Source organism: Hibiscus syriacus, unplaced genomic scaffold (genome assembly GCF_006381635.1).
Source record: "Hibiscus syriacus cultivar Baekdansim isolate YM2019G1 unplaced genomic scaffold, ASM638163v2 tig00004035_pilon, whole genome shotgun sequence".
Lineage (NCBI taxonomy): Eukaryota > Viridiplantae > Streptophyta > Magnoliopsida > Malvales > Malvaceae > Hibiscus > Hibiscus syriacus.
Genome location: NW_024061993.1, coordinates 387061 through 408882, shown reverse-complemented (window position 1 = coordinate 408882; position 21822 = coordinate 387061). Strand labels below are relative to the sequence as shown.

Genomic DNA, 21822 nt, shown 5'->3' with positions numbered 1-21822 from the left:
TGGGTGTGGATGCTATTACATTGGAACACAAACACATTTAGGAAAAAAACTCCAATGTGGAAATCAATCAAACCCATAAAAATGATAAATTTAATTGAATATCTGATCGTCACTGTTATGATAACGCTAGTATTTGTCGGAGAGGAAGAGTTCTCTTCTGCCTTTAGGTTTAGGGTTTGTTTATATGGAGGAGTTTGTATCGATTATAATCTGTAAATAATGAAACGAAAAACACGCGATATTTAAAATGGTATCGACACAAATTTAACAATTGTCGATACTTTATGATGACCTATTTTCTCATAAAACCGGTATATTTATACTGGTTATATTGGAAATTTACCAATTACATTATAATTATCGGTTTCGATGTTCTTGGGATCGACACTTTTTAAAAACGTATCGATACTTTATGCATGTAACCCTTTGGCATTCCTTCTGGACAAAAAGTATCGACACCAATTCCACAAGTGTCGATACATGTTGTAGACATATTCTCTCATAAAACCGGTATAATTATACCGGTTACATTGTAAATTTACCTATTACATTATATTTATGGGTTTCAATGTTTCTGGTATCGACACATTTTATAAATATATCGACACTTTATGCGTTCATCATTTTGGCATTCATTCTGGACAAAACGTATCAACACAAAATAAAAAAGTGTCGATACATTATGTAGACCTATTCTCACATAAAACCGATATATTTATACCGGTTATATTACAAAATTACCTATTACATTATAATTATGGGTTTCGATATTTTTAGGATCGACACTTTGTATAAATGTGTCGACACTTAGTGGTGCACCCTTTTTCGGCATTCCTTCTGGACCAAAAGTATCGATACAAATTACACAAGTGTCGATACATTTTGTACACCTATTCTCTCATAAAACCGGTATAAGTATACCGATTACATTGAAAAATTACCTATTACATAATAATTATGATTTTCGATGTTTCTGGGATCGACACTTTGTATAAATGTATCGACACTTTGTATAAATGTATCGACACTTAGTGATGCACCCTTTTTGGGCATTCCTTTTGGACGAAAAGTATCGACACAAATTACACAAGTGTCCATACATATTGTACACATATTCTCTCATAAAACCGGTATAAGTATACCGGTTAAATTGAAAAATTACCTATTACATTATAATTATGGTTTTCAATATTTTTGGGATCGACACTTCTTATAAATGTATTGACACTTAGTGGTGCAGCCTTTTTGGCCATTCATTCTAGACCAAAAGTATCGACACAAATTACACAAGTGTCGATACATATTGTACACATATTCTCTCATAAAACTGGTATATGTATACCGGTTACATTAAAAAATTACCTATTACATTATAATTATGGGTTTCGATATTTCTGGGATCGATACTTGTTTATAAATGTATCGACACTTTTTGCGTGCACCCTTTTAGGCATTCCTTCTGGAGAAACAATATCGACACAAATTCCAGAAGTGTCGATACATTATGTAGACATATTCTCTCATAAAACCGGTTTAGTTATACCAGTTACATTGAAAAATTATATATTACATTATAATTATGGGTTTCGATGTTTCTGGGATCGACACTTTCAATAAATGTATCGACGTGTTATGCGTTCATCATTTTGGGCATTCATTCTGGACAAAAAGTATCGACACATAATGAAAAAATGTCAATACATTATGTAGACCTATTCTCACATAAAACTAGTATATTTATACAGGTTATATTATAAAATTACCTATTACATTATAATTATGAGTTTCAATATTTTTGGGATCGACACTTTTTATAAACGTATCGACACATATGCTTACCTATGTTTTGGAAACTTAACGTTTGGGAACCATACTGGACAAAATATTGGAAACAAATCTTTGTGTTTATTAATTTTTCAAAAAAGTCTATTTTTACCAACTACATTGTAAATTTACCTTTTACTTTAAAGATATTGAATTTTGTAGTTATTGTACATACCCTCTATATGGAATGGTCATTCAGTCCCGCACATGATGACAATTATGATGACATTTGGAATAATGCAGACAACGATCTCCATATATAGTAAGTATCAACATGACTCTTACTGTGTATAAGAAACATGTAAAACAACCTACTGCTAACTTTTCTCATCTCATACATAATTACATCCACATACAAAATTATAAATCTTATGCAAAATTAACTCTACATTTACATCATCGCTTACTTTTGTTATTCTTGTGTCTCATGGAAGCTTTTGTTATATACTATCTTCGTTGATTTTAATTGTGGCTTACGAGATCGTTTAATATTCACGATCTATCCCACTCTCCAACAACCTATATTCAAATTGTCAGTATGTTAAGTATTGTAAACCACAACATTCAATCTACGACTTTTAACAATTTAACCGCAAACGAATTTTTAATTCCACTTACAAAATCACCAGTTGACCCTGTAGAACCGATCGATTCCATCCATATCATCACATACATGCCGCAATCATATTTGTAAAAAAATTTGAAAACCATACATGTCAATTATGAAACCTGCATAAATTAAGTTTTCTATTTATGATAACATCTCATACCCATTCAATTGCTCATTCTTCTTATGCTCCACAAATTTGAAATTTTTCAAGGAGAACTTTCCTATAGATCCACATTCTTCTACCCCAATTACGTTTCTTATTATAACTATCTAATATTTTCATCTGCATTAAAAAATATGAAGTTATGATCCAAACAAAATATGCATTATAATTTACATAATGTCCTTTCATACATACCAATCTCTTAGCATCATTCACTCTCTGTTTAGCTGCTTCAGATGTAAACAGACTATCATATATTGTTGCAACATGATCTACCATATCCAACACCAACATATACCAATGTGAATTATGGTAGTTTATTGTGATCATGATCTGCAACAAATTTCACACCCAATTTGACAAAATTCAATATTTTATATCCGAAAACATCATATGCAATTCGTATGGTGTCTTACCTTCTCACAGTCGGTGAATTTCACATAGTTACCCAATATGGGACCCCAAAAGGTAGCAATACTCTCAACACTTACTTTGCTATTGGCATCCAACGCCTGTTGCTGCAATTACGCGACAATCATTATTAATTTACCGTCTATAACACTACTTTTCAACATTTATTAATTTAACTCACCGCTAAGTGGTATGGAAAGTAGTCAATCCTCCACCAACCCATTCCGTAGGCTTCAACGTTGCAACGTCGGATATATTAGCGAATTGATTTCCCATTGAGATTACAGAATATTTGTATGAATCATTAGGATTAATATCTTATCATGAAATATTTAAATATCACTCACAAAGAAATATATTTCACTTACCCCGATTCTAACCCATTATTCCATAAATAAATACAAATTGCAGCTTCGATGTCATAAATTCCGCTTGGAATATCCGTTTTTTCAACCTACAATTTTGCATACAATTTTTTGTCACAACAACATGATAAAGATCAAATTAAGTTTTCTTTTATTCAACTTACCTTCTGCTTCTTCTTCTGGGGTGCAGGACATTCCGAATACAAATCTGCATCTATAACACTCTCTGGTGTATAGATCACATCGACATCCTTCCTCCTCATTTCCTCCATCTTTTCTTCTTCCTCCCTCTTTTCTTCTTCCTCCCTCTTTTTTTCTTCATATTTTTTCAGTTCATCATATTTTTGCTCTACATAGCTCTTCATCTCTTTTATTTCACCCTTCAATTTTTCCCCTTCATCCAAGTATTCATCAACCACCCCCTTCACCCCCATAAGTTCACTCCTCAATTCCACAACATCCTTCACCACTCCATCAATTTTTTCACCCCTCACCATCTTAAGTTCACCCCTCAACACCTTAACTTATTTCACCACTTCACCCCTCAACACCTTAACTTCTTTCACCACTTCACCCCTCAACACCTCAACTTCTTTCACCACTTCACCCCTCAACACCTCAACTTCTTTCACCACTCCATCTATTTTTCCTTCCACTTCCCCTTATGCCTCTCAAGTGTCTCTTCGACTCTCTCAAGTTTCTTATTGACTCTTGATTGTCTTTGCATGATATCAAATTGGATGTTTTTGATATCAGCCAATTCAGACATCAAAATGTCGAATTTACTCTGTTTTCCCTCACCATCATCCCCCTCACCGTCATCCCCCAATACAACCATCTCTTCTTCCTTCTCCTCTGCCTCCACTACATCCTTGCCAATAACGTTCAAAATTAAATTACAATATTAAGACATTGATTATATTCTTAATATTATTTAATTACATTTATTACCCTTTCTTGCTTCCTTGGTCTATCCAACTTCAACTTCGCCATCACTCTAACTACCTCTTCCTTCCCCCATGCACGGATGTGTGCCACTCCGGTTCTTTCATAAGCCGGCACTACCTCGCAGCCCGACCAAAAATCGAACAGTGCAACATGCATCTATAATCAAATTTATAATTTTATATAATAACTATATTATCATTTTATATAAAAAAAACGTTCTTCAACTCATTTACCTATAAGATTACTATACACCCTTTGAGGTATCTCTGGCTGCCCTTTTTAAAGGTGATTATTGATTCAATAAATCTCAAATGGACATATTCAGCCCAACTTAATTTACCCTTCAAGACTTCATCGTAAATGAGCTTCATATAGTCCTTGTTTGTTAACGTATCACTCGTTGGACAAAGAAAGATCCCGACAAGGTACAATAGAACTCGGGCCTTCAACTCATCCCCCCATAAGATCCACTTTTGATTTCCTCTTCAAGTTCAACATATGTCACCTTCTGATTCAAACCATATTTGGAGGCAAGTGCTTTCCAGTCCTTACTCTTAGAGACTTCTACAACACTTTTTCCTTCATTTCCTACCTCCAAGACGGCTGCAGCACGTGGGATCCCGAGAGGAAATGAAAAATCACCATATTTAGCAATACATTGTTTTACATCAAATTGCGCCATCAAGGATCGACACAATTCCCTCCGAATAGGTCGATCCCTTACTCCTACCAACGATCCAAACCCCATTTTTCCCAGCACATTCAATTGACCCTTCTCCTTAAGGTGTATAATTAATGAATTCACCCTTTTAGTGTTGCACCTTGTCGACACTTCCTACATTTTTTAATAATATATAATGTTATAGTTCTTATATATTTTGTATCAACGTATTTACAAGTTTAATGAATACCTTCTTTTCATGTGTTTTCTTCCATTCTTTGTATTATTCACTATTCATCTTTGAGTGTGCGATGTAAGGTTCCTTCTCAGGATCACTCATCGAATTTCATTTCTCCAACACATCATTTCTCGCCTAATATTAAGCATAAACGTTTTTAATCAATACATTAACGCTAAATAATACTCAATGTCAATTTCAATTTACATACCGAACCGATGTGTTCGCCACCTTCCTTCATCTTTTTGCATTCGGTCATACTGTCAACATTTAAAATTTGTCATCAATTTAAAGTTCTCAAATACTTTAATCCAATTACCATTTCAACAATAATAACAAAAAGACATTGATACTTACTAGAAATACATATATCCACCACCATTTGGTTGCTTTCGAGTCTCGGCCTCAATTTCAAAGTCATCTGCGTCACCAACAATATTTCCACCCATTGACTCCATTTTTCCTTCATATATCAGTTTACGAAAATCAAATCAAATACTTGTTACATACACTTTATTCAATATACAAACATATATAACTACTCTTGTGGTAAAACGGTTTTCTTCAAAAGAATTTGAATGGCCACTACAAAATGTGTCGGCACATTTATACAACATAAAATATCATTTTCTACCTATAATATTATATATAGGTATCCATATTTATTTTCTACCTATAATATTATATAATCGATCCCAAATCCTTCTCGGTTGCAATTCGAAATCCCCAAACCAAACCCAAAAACCCTAATCCCTATTTCCTTCAAACGAATGGGAACACTCAATACTCCAAGTATCGACACATTTATACAATCTATAATATCATTTTCTACCTATAATATTTAATAAAAGTATCAATATTTATATTTTACCTAGAATATCACTTTCTACCTGTAATCGGTCCCAAATACTTCTTTACTTAGAAAACCCCAAACAACACATAAAAACCTTATTTCCGATTACTGTAATAATAAAAAAAATTAGGGTTTCGACAACGTACTTTTCGATTCGACTGCAGCAACAAACAAACAAACTTCACTTTAGAAATGCATTCTGAAATGCAGCAACAATTACGCTTCGATTTCAAAAACTCGTCCGTTCTATCTATTTTTCAAAGAATATTTAACTATGCCCTTTATATTTTCACCGGATATGTAATTTCTATTTAATCGATACAACTACAAAAGTGTCGATACTTTTATTTCATGTGTCGATACTTTCGATAGTATAATTACCTATTTCTTTGAAAATATTGATACTTTATTACGCGTACTTATTAAAGTATCGACACTTTCAATATATCCGGTAGTGCTTTACCGGTTTTGTCAGTTAGAGATCGGTTTTATCATATTTTTACCTTTTATATCGTTATGGATCGATACATCTTTATAAAGAATCGATATTTTTATAGGCGCTAAAACTGCTTCTCCTTTAAATTCACAATGTGTCGATACTTATATTAAAGTATCGACACTTTTAATATATCTGGTAGCGCTTTACCGGTTTTGTCTTTTCCCGACCAGTTTTTTCATATTTTTACCTGTTATATCGTTATGGATCGATACATTTTTATAAAGAATCGACACTTTATAAGCGCTAAAACTGCTTCTCCTGTAAATTCACAATGTGTTGATACTTATATTAAAGTATCGACAATTTCAATATATTCAGTATCTCTTTACCGGTTTTGTCTTTTCCTGACCGATTTTATCATATTTTTACCTATTATATCATTGTGGATCGATACATATTTATAAAGAATCGACACTTTATAGGTGCTAAAACTGTTCTCCTTTAAATTCACTATGTGTCGATACTTATATTAAAGTAGCGACACTTGCAATATATCCGGTAGCGCTTTACCGGTTTTATCTTTTCGTGACCGGTTTTGTCATATTTTTTCCTGTTATATTGATGTGGATAAATACATTTTTATAAAGTATCGACATAAACCGACAAACTAAGTTTGTCGGTTATCAAATTTTTTAATATTTCTTCATGATTTAGACCTACTACATTATTATTACTCAATATTTCTGATAGCATTAAACCAAATTTATTAAATATCTTTTAATATATCTAGTAAGATCGTATATTAACAGTATATTAGTCCGCCTTTATTAATACATTCCTATCTAACCAACACGCGGGCAAACTTCAAAAACAAAAATCCACCAAGTTCCGCCAATTAGAAATCTAAATGGCCGCCTATTATAATCTAACAAATCACAGCCGTCCACTTGTTTCTATTACCTACACACGTAGACTCATTACGAAGATTTCCCTGTCTTTTAGAGATCTCCCTATAAACCTCGAACCAGCCCCACTTCTTGGCGAAGATCTCTTAATATCGAGCCTTTTTTCCCCTTCCAATTTCTTGTTTTTATTGCTTTTGAGCAAATAATGAGTCTTTCGACTAAGCAGAGTGTTAATAGAGCTATAAATCCTTGGGTTCTTCATCTTCACAAAATGGGTCTGGAGCTTAGATGTCCTCACTGGTTTGTTTTCTCATATTCAGTCATTTTTTTTGTTTTGGTTTTTGGTTTGTGTTTTTCAAATTTATTATTATTTGAAGTGTTATCTTTTGCAGTTTGGATTTGTTTAAACGACCATTGTTGATGCCGTGCGACCATCTATTTTGCGAGTTAGTGCCATCTCTCTCCCCATCTTTATCTTCATTTCTGAAATTTATGATTTTCATTGCTTAGTTTTCATGTTTTTTATGGTACTGTTGCAGTTCATGCATAGCCCGAAATGAGTTTGGATCAGAGTGCCCTATTTGCAAAGTCCTATGTGCAGATCGAGGTGCATTTCATTTTACTACTGCTCTTTGATTTTTTTCCTAAAAAGTTATCGTGAGCTAAATAAAATTGATATTCGGGTTATCTTATGTCTAAACCCTATTATTTTTGTGAGTTCAGTTTGAGTCAATTCATGGCATAAAATTTTGTGTTAATTTTGGTTGCATGTATTTGGAGATTCTCGTTTAGATTATTTTTAATTTTTTAATTTTGAATTTATCATTTAATGTATTAATTTTAAAACCAAATTAATGTAATTTTATTGGTAGTGTTAGGATCAATAACTCTCTACTTTTCCATGACTATTTGAAAATTGTTTCTTTTTATAGCTGAAAAAGACTATGCTGGTTGTAGATATAAGGCCTCTGACCTTCATGGAGAATATAATGGGATCTGAAACCGACTGTAAAAAGCTGAGGGGACAGTTGAGGTTGATCTTCTATCTTTTTTCAGAGCTTGGCATTCTGTTGTATTGGTCTCGAGTGCTACTAAAAATAAGTTTTGGTCTTTCCTCCTCAAAGTCATCGTCACTAGAATCAGCACGAGTGACTGGTGCTCTCTTGCTGAGTTTTCTACTCACTTCATCACTTCCTTTCGGTTCTCGATTCTAAGATCCAGAACTAGTTGAATCCTCCACTAGGGAAGGGGATGATGGCTTAAATCCAGCGGATGTATCATTCTCTGCCTCCGAAGAGGATAAAGCATATGGTGGATGCCTATAGCCCTTATTTCGGATGCCATGTCAAATTCCCTAAGTTCAATTCCCTACTTTCCATGTCCCCAGACAACGGTTGATTGAAAATACTGTTTTCAGCTTGGTGCGAATCCAAATTCTTTTTATGACTACCAATAGTATAATTGTTGTTCCTACCGAACTTGTCTACCTCCTCTTCACTTTCTGAACTATGGCAGTAATTATCGAAAGTGGGAGGCAACTCATGTACATGTGAAGGGCTTGCTGCTGAGCTTGTTGAACTTTCAAAGAAGATAGAAGTAGATCGCTTCTCTGAGAAAATATGCCAATTTAAATCTCAAGAGAAAAGAGAAAAATTCTCAACAGAAAAGTTTTCCGACTTCCGACGATTTAAATTTGATACACCATAAAGATCAGCAGCAAAAGTACCTGAACTAGAAGATGAAGAGCTTGATTGCTTCCCAGTCCTTCCTTCCTGATAATCAGCAAAATCAGAAGTCTTTATATCATGTAATTCATTCACAAAATGTGTCCTTTCATCTCAGTTTCTCTTATCATTTACAGACTTCTGCCAATTTAAATTAGAAGCACCATCACAATCATCTCTAAAAGTGTTCGACTGAGAATGAGAAGAATAGCCTGATTGTTCCCCGTCCTTGATTTAATACAAGGTATTAAAGTATATAAATATAAGTATTCGTATATTAATAATCTTAATTAATATATCAAGTGTATTTATTAATTTAATTATCATAATTAATGTTTTATTATAAAATTTAAAAATTAATCATATTAATTAGTATGATTTATTATAAATTCAAAATCTCATAATCTTATTAAAATTTTATATTTCATCAATGGTAATATATAAGTAAGGTAAATATCAGATCAGATCAATAACAAGTCTGATTATTTATAGGTCATGTTGAAAACAGGTTAAGTTCATAACAAGTCAGGTTGAAAACAGGTCGGATAATACTAATTATTTATCAGGTCAATGTCGGGTTCGGATTCATATCAATAGGATGCAGGTCGGGTTAAGGTATCATATTTTCGGTTCAATTCGGGTTGAGGTCGTTTTCAAGTCGAGTGCGGGTTCATATCCACAAATTACAAATTCAACTCGGATTCAGGTCAACATCAGTTCTGACTCGAATCGATTTTAAATCATCACAGCACATATTAAAAATAATTTTAACTTGAGTCGATTTCAGTCTATTTTTACACCTCTAATACTCACCTGTCTTTTCTCCACTCCAGACCCAGCAGTTCATCTGCTCGAAAGGTGAAATAGGAATACCCACAATCATATCATAATCCACGACATCAAAAACTTCTGCAATTAAATTCATTTTCCAAGAACGTGTCTGAATCAATTAGATCTGAAACCCACTCTATCTCTCCTATTTTTGAAGTCTCCACCCACCTTGGAATATTTAACAGTAGCCATAAGTCATTCCACACAGATATGGAATGCCCATCGCTCACCTTCCAGTGGATGCCCATGTGAAGAAGTCCCTTTGCACTCCAAATGCTCCTCCAAGTATACGAACCTGTGGATCCCAACCGAGAACTCATAAATTCTCCAGTAACGTAATACTTGGCTCGCAAAATTCGACTAACAAGGGATGAAGGATTATTTAACAAACACCACCCTTGCTTTGCCAAAAGGGCTATATTAAATTTATTGAAATCCCAAAATCTCATTCCCCTTTCTTTCTTGAGTTTACACAGTATCGCAGCCGTCTTTCGAGTGAGCTGGGAATTGGGCTTCGATTTAAATAAGTCGTTAGAGTCGTCACCGATCATTTAAAAAATATTTAGGCTGATCGGATACCATCTTACAAGATCTGCGTTTTACCAGAAATATGTCGGGCTCGGGAGTCGATTACAGTAAAAGAAGGATTATCACTTTGAACTACCTTTTCAATACCATTTTAATTTCTCGGTTGTCTTAATATTGAAAAGTAGAAGTTTAAATAATAATTTAAATACGATATGAATTATCTACCTTTGATAATCGTTTGAAATTTAATTGGGTTCCTTAAAAAAATAAAATTAGAGTTAAGAAAGAAAAATAAAAAATATAAATAAATAAAAATATACAAAATTAGAAATTAACAGTGTAGTCTTGATTACAGGGAACCTGGAATAAATAAAATAATTATATTAAAATATTAAATAGACTAAAATCTAAACAATAAAATAAAATGATTGGAATAAATGAAAAAAATAGATGGAATAAAAAAAATAAAATAAACAAAATTACTGTGGCAGAGAACTTGAAAAATAGAAAATATTAGCATAAATTAAATATTTAAATAAATAGTGAAATAAAAATCAATTAAAAAATAAAATAAACATGAAAGGAAAATAAAATGTAGAAATGATTAAAATAAAAATTAAACGCAACAAACGATAAAAAAACAAATAAATAAAAAGGACCAAAATGAATGATGTTGAAAGATGGCATAACTAAAGCATGGATTAACCCTTAAAAAATCCAAAACACGTCAATTTACACATAAACAGATGAGTTATTAGTTCATGGGTCCCATTTATAATATATTTAAAGGGGTTTTAAGCCCAATATTTGCACAGCAACCGTGTACCTTCCAAACTTCAAACACGAGGGGAAACAATGAAAATCTTCTCCCTTTTACCTTCGATTACGTGAGATTGAACTGTTGGATCAAGCTTTAGTCGGAGTATGTCGATCCTCGCATTGTATCTTGCTGTATGACCATTGGGATCGATGAACCGAGCTTTCGGCTACCAAACCGTCGTTGAAAGGTAAAATCCATAGTTCCCATTTTTGCTTTTATCGATCGCTCTTTGGGTTCTTTAACCACACTCTTTGTTTCTTTTAGGTTTGGTTCGCTGATTGCATGTGGGTACATCCGGTAGACTTGGGTCTACAAATATCCGACCTTCCAAGAACTAAAATTCTCGCTCAACGGCATGAGCATATTGAAGCAGTTTCCCGGAAGGTTTCTTTCTCAAAACGTAGCGTTTAACAGTTCCACTTCCATTTTCAACTTCCATCAAATATGTGGGATTCGATTGTCCATGTCTGAACTGAAAGAGATTGAATTTTGAAGGGGAGAGTGGAAATCTAGGAACATGAGTTTGGGCATAGCGAAGCAAGACGTTAACATCGAGTTTATGAGCTTCCTGCACTGCCTCCACCACTTTGTTTTTTCATCCGTTTTCCCCCAGGTTCACCGAGTGTCTCCCTCATTTATGGTTGAATGTGGGTTTTATTTTTTTGTGATTAGTAGTGGATAATTCAGTGGGTTGGTTTAGGTATGATAGTGGGTAGTGGTGGATAGTGGGTAGGGTAGGTAATAATTAATTAATTATTAATAATAATAATAATAATAATAATAATAATATTTTTTAAATTCGGACAAAAAATGGAGTTTACACACATATTCTCCCAAGAACACCAATGTACGCCTCTTTTAACTTTATACTTTTGCCACCAAAATCAGGCCATTAGACCATTCAATTCCGTGCATAATCCCTTAGGTAACAAGAAGCAGCTCATCATATAAACATGTAATGCTTGCAAGACAGACTTTAAAAAACTTCTTTACCTCAATGAGAAAGAGCCTGTAATACCCCAAATATTGAACTAAGGATTTTATTGAAAAGATTTAAAAATATAAGGATTTATTTGGAATAATGATAAAAGATGAGAATAATTTAGAATAGTGTTTAGACTAAAGTGTATCAATTGATAAAGTAAGAGGACACTTTAGTCTTTTAAAAAGATTAATAAATTTAAATAAGGGAAAAAGAGGAAAATAGAGCATTTCTCTTCTTCTTCTTCACGTGAGTAGTGCTAAGGTAAACTTCCATTATCTAGTTCTTTCTTTAAATTATTGGTTGTTTTGGTAACATCAAGTGATAGGTAAGCTTAATGAAAGATTAAAGAAGGTTAAAACTATGAAATGAAGGAAATATGAGAAATTTTAGAAAATGGGTTTTGAAGTGATATGTTAATATATGAGTGTTTGTTGATGTTTATTGGTAGATTTGACTTGTTAAAGAGGTAATTAAGAGATTAGAAGGATTGGATAGTATGAAGAACATATTAGGAAGAGTTGTGTGATTCTTAGAATTGAATGTTCTTAAAAGATTTTAGATGTTTTAAGAGGATAAATGAAGGAATGTTAGTAAGGATAGTTAACGAAGAGTTTAATGGCATTGTATGGTGTATTTATAACGAAATTTAACCTCATTTGGGTGATATTCGAGCTAAAAACTGAAAAATCTGGACAAGAGTATTGGTACGGATAGAATAGTACTGATACTATAGGCTAAATGGGATGAATTAGCTGAGTAGTATCGATACTAATTCAATCAGTATCAATACCGACGAGTTTGTCAACATCGTTTATTTTGTGTGTTACATTGTTGTTTGTCTGAATCTATTTCGCGAATTACTCATCAAGTTCTAATGAAACTCTCATGTATTCTTGTTCAGGTGGACATATTCAGGGATGCTGCTGTTCTTATGGTCAATTACATTGATGAAATTCGTGCTCAAGGGTTTGAAGTTGATTATTTGAACATTGGAGGTGGTTTGGGGATAAGATTACTACCATAGTGGTGCCGTCCTTCCCACACCTAGAGATCTCATTGACACTGTAAGGCTCAGACCTCTAAACCTTGCAAATTGTTGTCATAACATCTATGGCTTGCTTATTCATGCATGATTTTTTTTGTCTAGCTGGTGGAAGAAATAGGAGTTCCGTAGCAGCCACTTAATGGTTTTTTAATACTTCCGTCATATAAAGTTACTTTTTAAAATAAACTGACCTGCGCATCTTGAGTTACAGTTCAATATATAAAATGCTATGGTACTTACCATGGCCATTATCCTTTTTCTATCATATATGAAGCACCGATATTGATATGCTAGGAGTGTTCATTTTGGCTAATATTATTTCTTTTTCTTTATTCGCTGGTTGTTGTAGGTCAGAGAATTGGTAATTTCAAGAAATCTTAATCTCATCATTGAACCAGGGAGATCACTCATTGCAAATACTTGCTGCTTAGTCAATCGTGTCACCGGAGTCAAAACTAATGGAACAAAAAATTTCATTGTGATTGATGGCAGTATGGCTGAACTTATCCGTCCTAGTCTTTATGATGCTTACCAAGTATCATCGGTTCCAATCTTCAACCATCAAGTTTGAGCTCTGATGAACATGCAAATACAGTCAAAATTACCTAGCAGTTGATTTTAACGATGCCTCTGTCCTAGGTGCAGTCCATTGAACTCAGGACCAAATAGTTGAACTTTTCAAGATATGAATTATAACCCTAGTCGAGTTTTGTTGTGTTCTTCTAAATCATAAATTTATACCCGTACTGTTTCAATAAACCCATTCATATATGATTGCAGCATATAGAGTTGGTTTCTCCTGCTCCTCCCGATGCAGAGGTTTCTACCTTCGATATTGTTGGCCCTGTTTGTGAATCTGCAGATTTCTTGGGAAAGAAGAGAGAACTCCCCACCCCAGATAGGGTATCTAGTTTTATCCATATAATGGACTGATTGGAGTATCAATTATCTGGATTAATCGATATTCTATTTTCGCAGGGGACTGGCCTGGTCGTGCACGTTGCAGGTGCTTACTGCATGAGCATGGCATCAACTTAAAATCTCAAGATGCGCCCACCTGAGTACTGGGTAACACAATTTAACCTTGTTTCTATTTATGGCAAGTTCATTTTCAAATCAGCAATTATCCTCATCAGCATGATCATTTCTTAGCGCTGGTTCGTGTTAAATTTGATTGTTAAACGAAAGTTTCTGCATATAGTTGTTGAATGATGATTTCCTGAAAAAAAGAAAAGGAGAAGAAGATAAATTAGGGTTTCAAACTAATGGTTTTAGGTTGAAGAAGATGGATCAGTGACCAAGATACGGCACGGGGAAACATTTGAAGATCACATGAGGTTTTTTGAAGGTCTTTAGTTTGATCAAAGAATAGATATGCTTGTTTGAGGCTTGAAATTGGATTAGAATGTATTATGTGCATGAATTTTCATTCAATGAACTGTTGATTTTAAAATAAAGCCTATTCAGTGTTCCAACAATTAAAATGATCAATGTTGGTAGATCCTTCGTTTCCGTTCTTAGCTCTTCATCTTCTACTGCTTGGACTTGTTCTGGATGCAGTGCGACAGCTGCATCTTCTCGACTGTCGTTTAGCTTGGTTTCAAGCAACTGAATTGGAACCCTGTAACGCCGCCTCAATCCCGTCTTCAATCAACAACTCATCCACTTCTGTAGGGGTCACCTTCGTTGTCTTCAGCAATTCCTCGATCTCCGTGAACCGTGGCTGCTCTGTTATCCCGAGGTAATTGGGAGCCAACGTTCTGAACCCAAATGGAGTTATCTAGGACATCTGGATCTGCACATCGATCCGATCGGGGTGTAGAAATGCTTGTGAACTCTATTATCCTTTCATTCTTGTCGTGGCCGTCTTTCTGTTGGGTCCAGAATTGGGTTTCGACTTAAGAAAAATGATTTGGAGTCGACACCGATCATTTTAAAGCGATATTAGGTAGATCGGACACAATCTTACCTAATCTGCGTTGTACCAAAAACGTGTTGGGTTCGAGAGTCAGTTACGGTCAATGAAGGATTAGCACCATTGAACCGCCCTTTCAGTATCAATTAATTTGTCAGTTGTCTTTATTTGCGAAAATTAAAAATTTAAATTTAAATTAAAAAACTCGATTCGAATTGTTTATCTTTGATATGTTGAAATTTTTCTAAAAAAAGAATAAAAACTGTTAGAGAATAATAATAATAATATGTGAATATTAAATAAATCAAATAAGAAAATATTTAAAAAAAAATAGAATAATAATTCAAGAAAAAATAAATAAATAAAAATAAATAAAAACATAATAAATAAAACGAATTAAAAAATGTCAAAGAAATTAAAGAAAAAAGTGCTAAATTTTAAAAGTAGCAATACGAAGTAAAAACAATAAAATAAAATAAAAACTTAGAGGATCAAATTGAAACAAATTGAAATGAATGGATCAAATTGGAATTAAAAAATGAGCTGCTAAAACAAAGAATAAAAGATTAGGAGGACTAGACAACAATTAATTCCAAATACCAAATAGTGACTAAAACATAATCATAATAAAATTGGAAATCCAAATAACCATACATAAGAATAAAATTTAGTAACCAAATCGTAAAGATTATAAAAGGTAAAGCCTTTAGCATACGAATAACCCCTAATGAAGACATGTGGGTCCCTTCCCTTTAATATTTACTGTTTCCACGTTTGGGTATTAAGAAACCCAAGCTTAGTTCTTTCTTTTCAACAAAACATAGAGATTTCATCTCTAAAAAAAGAGTATGCTCGTGCAAGGGTTAAAGGGAGAGTGAGATCGGCCACTGCTCACCTTGGCAATCTTCAAAGGCTCGAAAATCCTTCTTCTTCCGATGAAAGAAGCGCGGTGCTCTCTCCAGACAAGGAAAGACTTCGATATTATCTTTTACTCTTCTCATCTTTTTGGTTTTTTGTTGTTTTTCTAATTGTATTTTTTGCTTTGCTTCTTCTTGATGTGATCACGCCCACATCAGATCCCGAAGTCATGCCTCAAGGTCCCATTACCAGATCGAAGGCCAAACAATTCAGGGAAGTACTCCTAACTAAGTGTCTTGAGACTTTTGATTCATTTGATAACTTGACACCCTCCGACGTTAAGTTATATAATGTATCGACAGTTAATAACTTAGTATGAGCATTTCATGCATATAGTTATATTTGCATTGCATACATATCACGTGTAGTTCATATTTGCATATAGTGTTTACATTCATCTTTTCATATAGCAATTCACGTGTTATTCATGTTTACTTTCATCTAGCATTTTTTCATCTTTCATCTAGGTTATCACGTGTTTTTCATGGAACAAAGGCACAAGGACAACAAGTGTGCGTCTACAATAGACCACTATCTATTAAATTAACAATGTTATTTTATCATGTAGGAACACAAGTGATCTGTCCATGATGAACGGTTTTTAATGAAGTTTTCAACATAATTCCAACCCCTTTACACGGCAAACAAGGATGAATGGAGAAAATAGCATTATAAACAATTCACATATTCAACTAACACTAAGGAAACCCACGTGTATTTGCTGTTTTGAAGATCATTCATATAGATTGCACAAAGACAACCCATGTGCATTGATTCAATCTTGTCTCCTAATAATGCACATGGCCAGCACACACAAGCAATCACTACTAGATTTTTCTAAGAACACCCATGTGAATCCACATGGCCAGCAATCACGTGAAGGAGTGTAACTCACCATTTGGAACAAAACAACACCCATGTGCATGATTTGGAACAAAACAGCACCCATGTACGTGCCAGCACACCATGTGCAACTTGTGTGGTTCCACTTAAGCATCAACTTGAAGAAGAACAAGTGCATTTCGGCCATGATACATGCCTCCTACATTTCCACCGAAAAAGTACCTATTATTTCATATTAATTATGTGTTAAATCATGTCTTTAGGAAGGAGCAAGGCTGGCACATTACAAGCTGTTATCAATCAGCCAAAACACTTTCAAACCTTTAAATAAGCTTTGTTATTTCATTTGTAATCAGAATTTTATAAATTAAAACTTTGTGAGTTATTCTCTCAAAATTGGTTCTTCTTAGAACTATTTTCTTGACATTTCAAGACTGTTCTTGTTGTGTTAAGTTTGTGATACTTCGGGTTCATAGATTACTATCTAACGGGTCCAAGTCCTTAAACATTGAACGTATAAGGTTTGGGTTTATACTCTTTTAGTATAAGTTCTTCCTTGTTCCTTGTTATATCCAAATTTTTACCATCACAAATTCCATTACCTCATCTATCAATTATCATTCCTTATTCAAATTTCTTTCATAACCATATCCATATAACCCCAACATCATCCTTAATATCGAGTAAGTTTGCTGCCGAGGAATTTCTTACTTCGTTCTAGATCCGGTACAATCGAAGAAGTCCTCAATCGACGGACTGACTCGTATCATATGGTAATCAGAGCAAAGGTGAACCAAGTAAGAAATTCATCTTGAAAAAAAAAAGAGAATTCCGAAAATTAAAAAAAAAACAAATTCTGAAAATTAAAAAAAGAAAAAAGAAAAAAGAAAAGTTCTGGTCTTGAGATGAAGAGAAATGCTATAATGTTGTGTTCTTCAATATTGAAATGCTTTGAGCTTTGATTCAATCCAAAATGCAATAACTTTGATTGTATTGGGGACAGTCTCGTTGTAAGCATTTCTTTGTAGTAAGTTTACTAATTATTTTCATATTCCTTTCTTTATTTTCCTTTGAATTTTTAGCATTCCTTTCATTATTTTCCAGTTTCTTTTAATCTTTATTGTTTCCTATAGCTGACACACTTGACAGATTTTTGAAAGATCGAATTTAGTTCGTAAAAGAACTGAGTACGAGGGAACGAGTGGAAAAGGCACATTGAGTGTGTGAGATCAGAAGGGGAGATAGAAAAGAGCCATTAAAAGTTTCTCCCGAGTGAAACACGAGTGTTGAGTGATTAAGTGTCAATTCTGATTTCTTTGGAGCGAAATTGTGAGAATCTTTGTGTGTATATTGTAAGGACCTATATACATTAATTATCTTCTTTGTGTGTTGTTTTGTTTTATTTGATTAATATGGCAGGCTCTAGTGATAACCATCCGGGTGACCAACCACCAAATTTGCAAATGCAAGCCATTACACGTGAGATACAAAGGATGATAAGGGCTGAACTTGAGACTCTACATTCTAGAATGGATAAGATTGAAGGAGAATCCCAAATGCATCATAATGAAGAGATTAATGATGAAAACGAAATTGACCAACCTCTAAGACCAAATCAGAGACATGGACGTACACTTGATGATAATTTGGCTAATATAAAAGTTGCGATTCCATCTTTTCAGGGACGAACAGATCCCGATGCATATTTGGCATGGGAGAGTAAAGTTGAGCATGTTTTTGAGTGTTATAATTACTCGGAACAAAAGAAGGTTCGTTTGGCAGCAATGGAGTTTGTTGATTACGCTCTCATTTGGTGGGATCAATTGCTGATCAGTAGACGAAGAACCGGTGAGGGTCCAATAAACAAATGGACAGAAATGAAGCGAATCATGAGGAAATGGTTTGTTCCATTTCATTATCAACGTGATTTATTTCAGAAGTTACAAAACTTGAAACAGGGTAATCAAAGTGTTGAAGATTATTTCAAGGAAATGGAAATGGCCATGATGCGTGCAAACATGGAGGAAGATAAAGAAGCAACTATGACACGTTTTCTTGCAGGGTTAAATTTTGAAATTGCTAACGTTGTTGAGTTACAGTATTATGTCGAGTTGGATGACATGGTGCATATGTCCATCAAAATTGAAAGACAACAGCGTAGAAAGTCTTCTTACCGAGGTAATACTCCTTCTAAAGTTTCCTTTAATCCATCTGTTACTCCTAATAATGTTAGGAAGCAAGCACCATTTAAGATTAAGGAAAGAGCAGAAACGAGTAGTCCAAAACCTCCCATTGTTGAAAATAGACGTGGAAAGCAACAGATACAAACAGAACGCACAAGAGACATCCAATGTTTCAAATGCCTTGGTAGAGGGCATGTTGTAAGTCAGTGTCCTAACCGAAGGACAATGATGACACGAGTGAATGGGGAAATAGAGTCCGAATCTGACAATGATGAGCAAGACACCCCCTTGGTGGACGATGATGAAGATGACGACCAAGTACAGACTTATGCAACTGGAGAAGCACTTGTGGTTAAAAGAAGCTTGAATGCACAACCAATCCGAGATGAGCAACAGCGTGAGAACATCTTTCACACAAGATGTCTTGTGAATGACAAGGTATGTGTTGTGATTATTGATAGCGGTAGTTGTACTAACGTTGCAAGTACTGTTATGGTTGACAAACTAGGTCTGAAGACGACAAAGCATCCCAATCCATACAAACTACAATGGTTAAATGATGCTGGAGAATTAAGGGTCACCAGACAAGTTCTTGTACCATTTTCCATTGGAAAATACAAGGATGAAGTAATGTGTGACGTTGTGTCGATGGATGCCACTCATTTATTATTGGGACGTCCATGGCAGTTTGACAAGAAGGTAATGCATGATGGTTTCACAAATAGATATTCGTTTGTGAATGCAGGAAAACAAATTACCTTAGCCCCTTTGACACCAAGTCAAGTACAAGAAGATCAAGTTCATCTGAAGAAGAACAACGAAGAAGCAAAGGGGAAGAAAAAGATAAACGTTTATGCGAGCAGAAAAGAAATCAGGAAATGTCTTTCCTCTCAACAATCTTTACTCATTTTAATGTATAAAGAGCATTGTTTGTTGGCTGAAATTCCCCCTGATTTACCTATATCTATTGCATCTCTTTTGCAAGATTTTGAAGATGTGTTTCCTGAAGAAATCCCAGATGGATTACCACCAATTAGAGGAATTGAACATCAAATTGATTTCATTCTTGGAGCTACCATTCCAAATAGACCAGCCTATCGGAGTAATCCCGATAAAACAAAGGAGTTACAGAAACAAGTCAAAGTGTTGTTGCACAAAGGATACATTCAAGAAAGTTTAAGTCCTTGTGCTGTACCAGTTTTGTTGGTACCAAAAAAAGATGGAACTTGGAGAATGTGTGTGGATTGTAGAGCTGTAAACCAGATCACTATCAAATATAAGCATCCTATACCTCGATTGGATGATATGCTTGATGAACTTAATGGAGCCAACATATTCTCCAAAATTGATTTGAAAAGCGGCTACCATCAGATTAGGATGAAGGAAGGAGATGAGTGGAAAACCGCATTTAAGACAAAACAAGGTTTGTATGAATGGTTAGTCATGCCTTTTGGCTTAATTAATGCTCCCAGTACCTTTATGCGTCTATTGAATCATGTCCTTCGGCCTTACATCGGTAAGTTTTGTGTTGTTTACTTTGATGATATCCTAATTTACAGTAAATCCTTGAGCGAACATGTTGAACATTTAAGGATTATTCTAAGCACCTTAAGAGGAGAGCATTTATATGCTAATATCAAGAAGTGTGCTTTTTGTACTGACCAAGTTACCTTCCTAGGTTTCATTGTTAGTTCACAGGGACTAGCAGTTGATCCGGAAAAGATTAAGGCAATTCAAGAATGGCTAGAACCAGTCAACGTAAGTCAAGTTCGAAGCTTTCATGGATTAGCCAGTTTTTATAGAAGGTTTGTACCGAACTTCAGTTCAATCGCCGCCCCCTTAACCGTGATTATTAAGAAGAATTCAAACTTCTGTTGGGGCAAAGAACAAGATGAAGCATTTAAGGAACTCAAGGATTATTTGACAAAGGCTCCCTTATTAGCCTTGCCAAACTTTGAGAAGACATTTGAAGTTGAATGTGACGCCTCCGGAATTGGGATTGGTGCTGTTTTGAGTCAAGAAGGAAAACCAATCGCTTACTTTAGAGAAAAGCTAAATGATGCAACTTTGAATTATCCCGTCTATGACAAGGAGATGTATGCACTCATTCGAACATTAAAGACTTGACAGCACTACTTATTGCCAAGGGAATTCGTGATACACACTGACCATGAAGCGTTAAAACACATCAAGGGACAACACAAGCTCAACAAGAGACATGCCAAATGGGTTGAATTCCTTGAATCATTCCCCTATGTCATCCGCTATAAGAGAGGAAAGGATAATATTGTGGCAGATGCTCTTTCGCGCAGGTATGTGCTACTTAATACTTTGGATTCCAAACTCCTTGGTTTTTCATTTATTAAAGAACATTATGCTACTGACTTGGAATTTGGAGAGATATATAAGTTAAGTGAAACAGGTGCTCACGAAAAATATTATCAACATGAAGGGTATCTTTTCAAGGAAGGTAGACTTTGTATTCCACAAGGATCCATGCGAGAAGTGTTAACCAAAGAAGCACATGAAGGGGGACTTATGGGACACTTTGGCGTTGAAAAGACACTTAACATCTTGAAAGAACACCTCTTTTGGCCAAAGATGAAGAGGTAT

General features: G+C 34.5%; 2 protein-coding genes and 1 pseudogene across 3 annotated transcripts; all 3 read left to right on the top strand.

The window, feature by feature from the left end:
• The first annotated feature begins 7588 nt into the window (after nucleotides 1-7588).
• On the top strand, nucleotides 7589-9153 carry LOC120187179 (BRCA1-associated RING domain protein 1-like). Of its 2 annotated transcripts, none has more exons than XM_039190967.1 (4): nucleotides 7589-7717; nucleotides 7810-7863; nucleotides 7957-8024; nucleotides 8375-9153. In XM_039190967.1, the coding sequence occupies exons 1-4, from the start codon at nucleotides 7623-7625 to the stop codon at nucleotides 8629-8631; spliced, it is 474 nt and encodes a 157-aa protein (XP_039046898.1). In that variant the 5' UTR covers nucleotides 7589-7622; the 3' UTR covers nucleotides 8632-9153. The 2 variants fall into 2 exon arrangements, with proteins under 2 accessions (XP_039046898.1, XP_039046903.1); XM_039190972.1 differs by having other exon boundaries at nucleotides 8350-9153.
• Nucleotides 9154-11424: 2271 nt separating this feature from the next.
• Nucleotides 11425-14716, top strand: LOC120186995 (annotated as a pseudogene).
• Nucleotides 14717-14840: 124 nt separating this feature from the next.
• Nucleotides 14841-21336, top strand: LOC120186987. Its single transcript, XM_039190784.1, has 6 exons — nucleotides 14841-15091; nucleotides 16752-16780; nucleotides 18446-20400; nucleotides 20473-20632; nucleotides 20888-21001; nucleotides 21095-21336. The coding sequence occupies exons 1-6, from the start codon at nucleotides 14841-14843 to the stop codon at nucleotides 21334-21336; spliced, it is 2751 nt and encodes a 916-aa protein (XP_039046715.1).
• The last annotated feature ends 486 nt before the right edge of the window (nucleotides 21337-21822 follow it).

What these genes read in the sequence shown, in the direction of transcription:
- LOC120187179 (XM_039190967.1), top strand. Translation starts at nt 7,623, where the DNA reads ATGAGTCTTTCGACTAAGCAGAGTGTTAATAGAGCTATAAATCCTTGG. An exon ending in GAGCTTAGATGTCCTCACTG is followed by an intron (nt 7,718 to 7,809) that starts GTTTGTTTTCTC and finishes TATCTTTTGCAG; the next exon opens with TTTGGATTTGTTTAAACGAC. An exon ending in TGCGACCATCTATTTTGCGA is followed by an intron (nt 7,864 to 7,956) that starts GTTAGTGCCATC and finishes GTACTGTTGCAG; the next exon opens with TTCATGCATAGCCCGAAATG.
- LOC120186987 (XM_039190784.1), top strand. Translation starts at nt 14,841, where the DNA reads ATGTTGGTAGATCCTTCGTTTCCGTTCTTAGCTCTTCATCTTCTACTG. An exon ending in TGATCTGTCCATGATGAACG is followed by an intron (nt 16,781 to 18,445) that starts GTTTTTAATGAA and finishes TTAATATGGCAG; the next exon opens with GCTCTAGTGATAACCATCCG. An exon ending in CGCATTTAAGACAAAACAAG is followed by an intron (nt 20,633 to 20,887) that starts GTTTGTATGAAT and finishes TTACCTTCCTAG; the next exon opens with GTTTCATTGTTAGTTCACAG.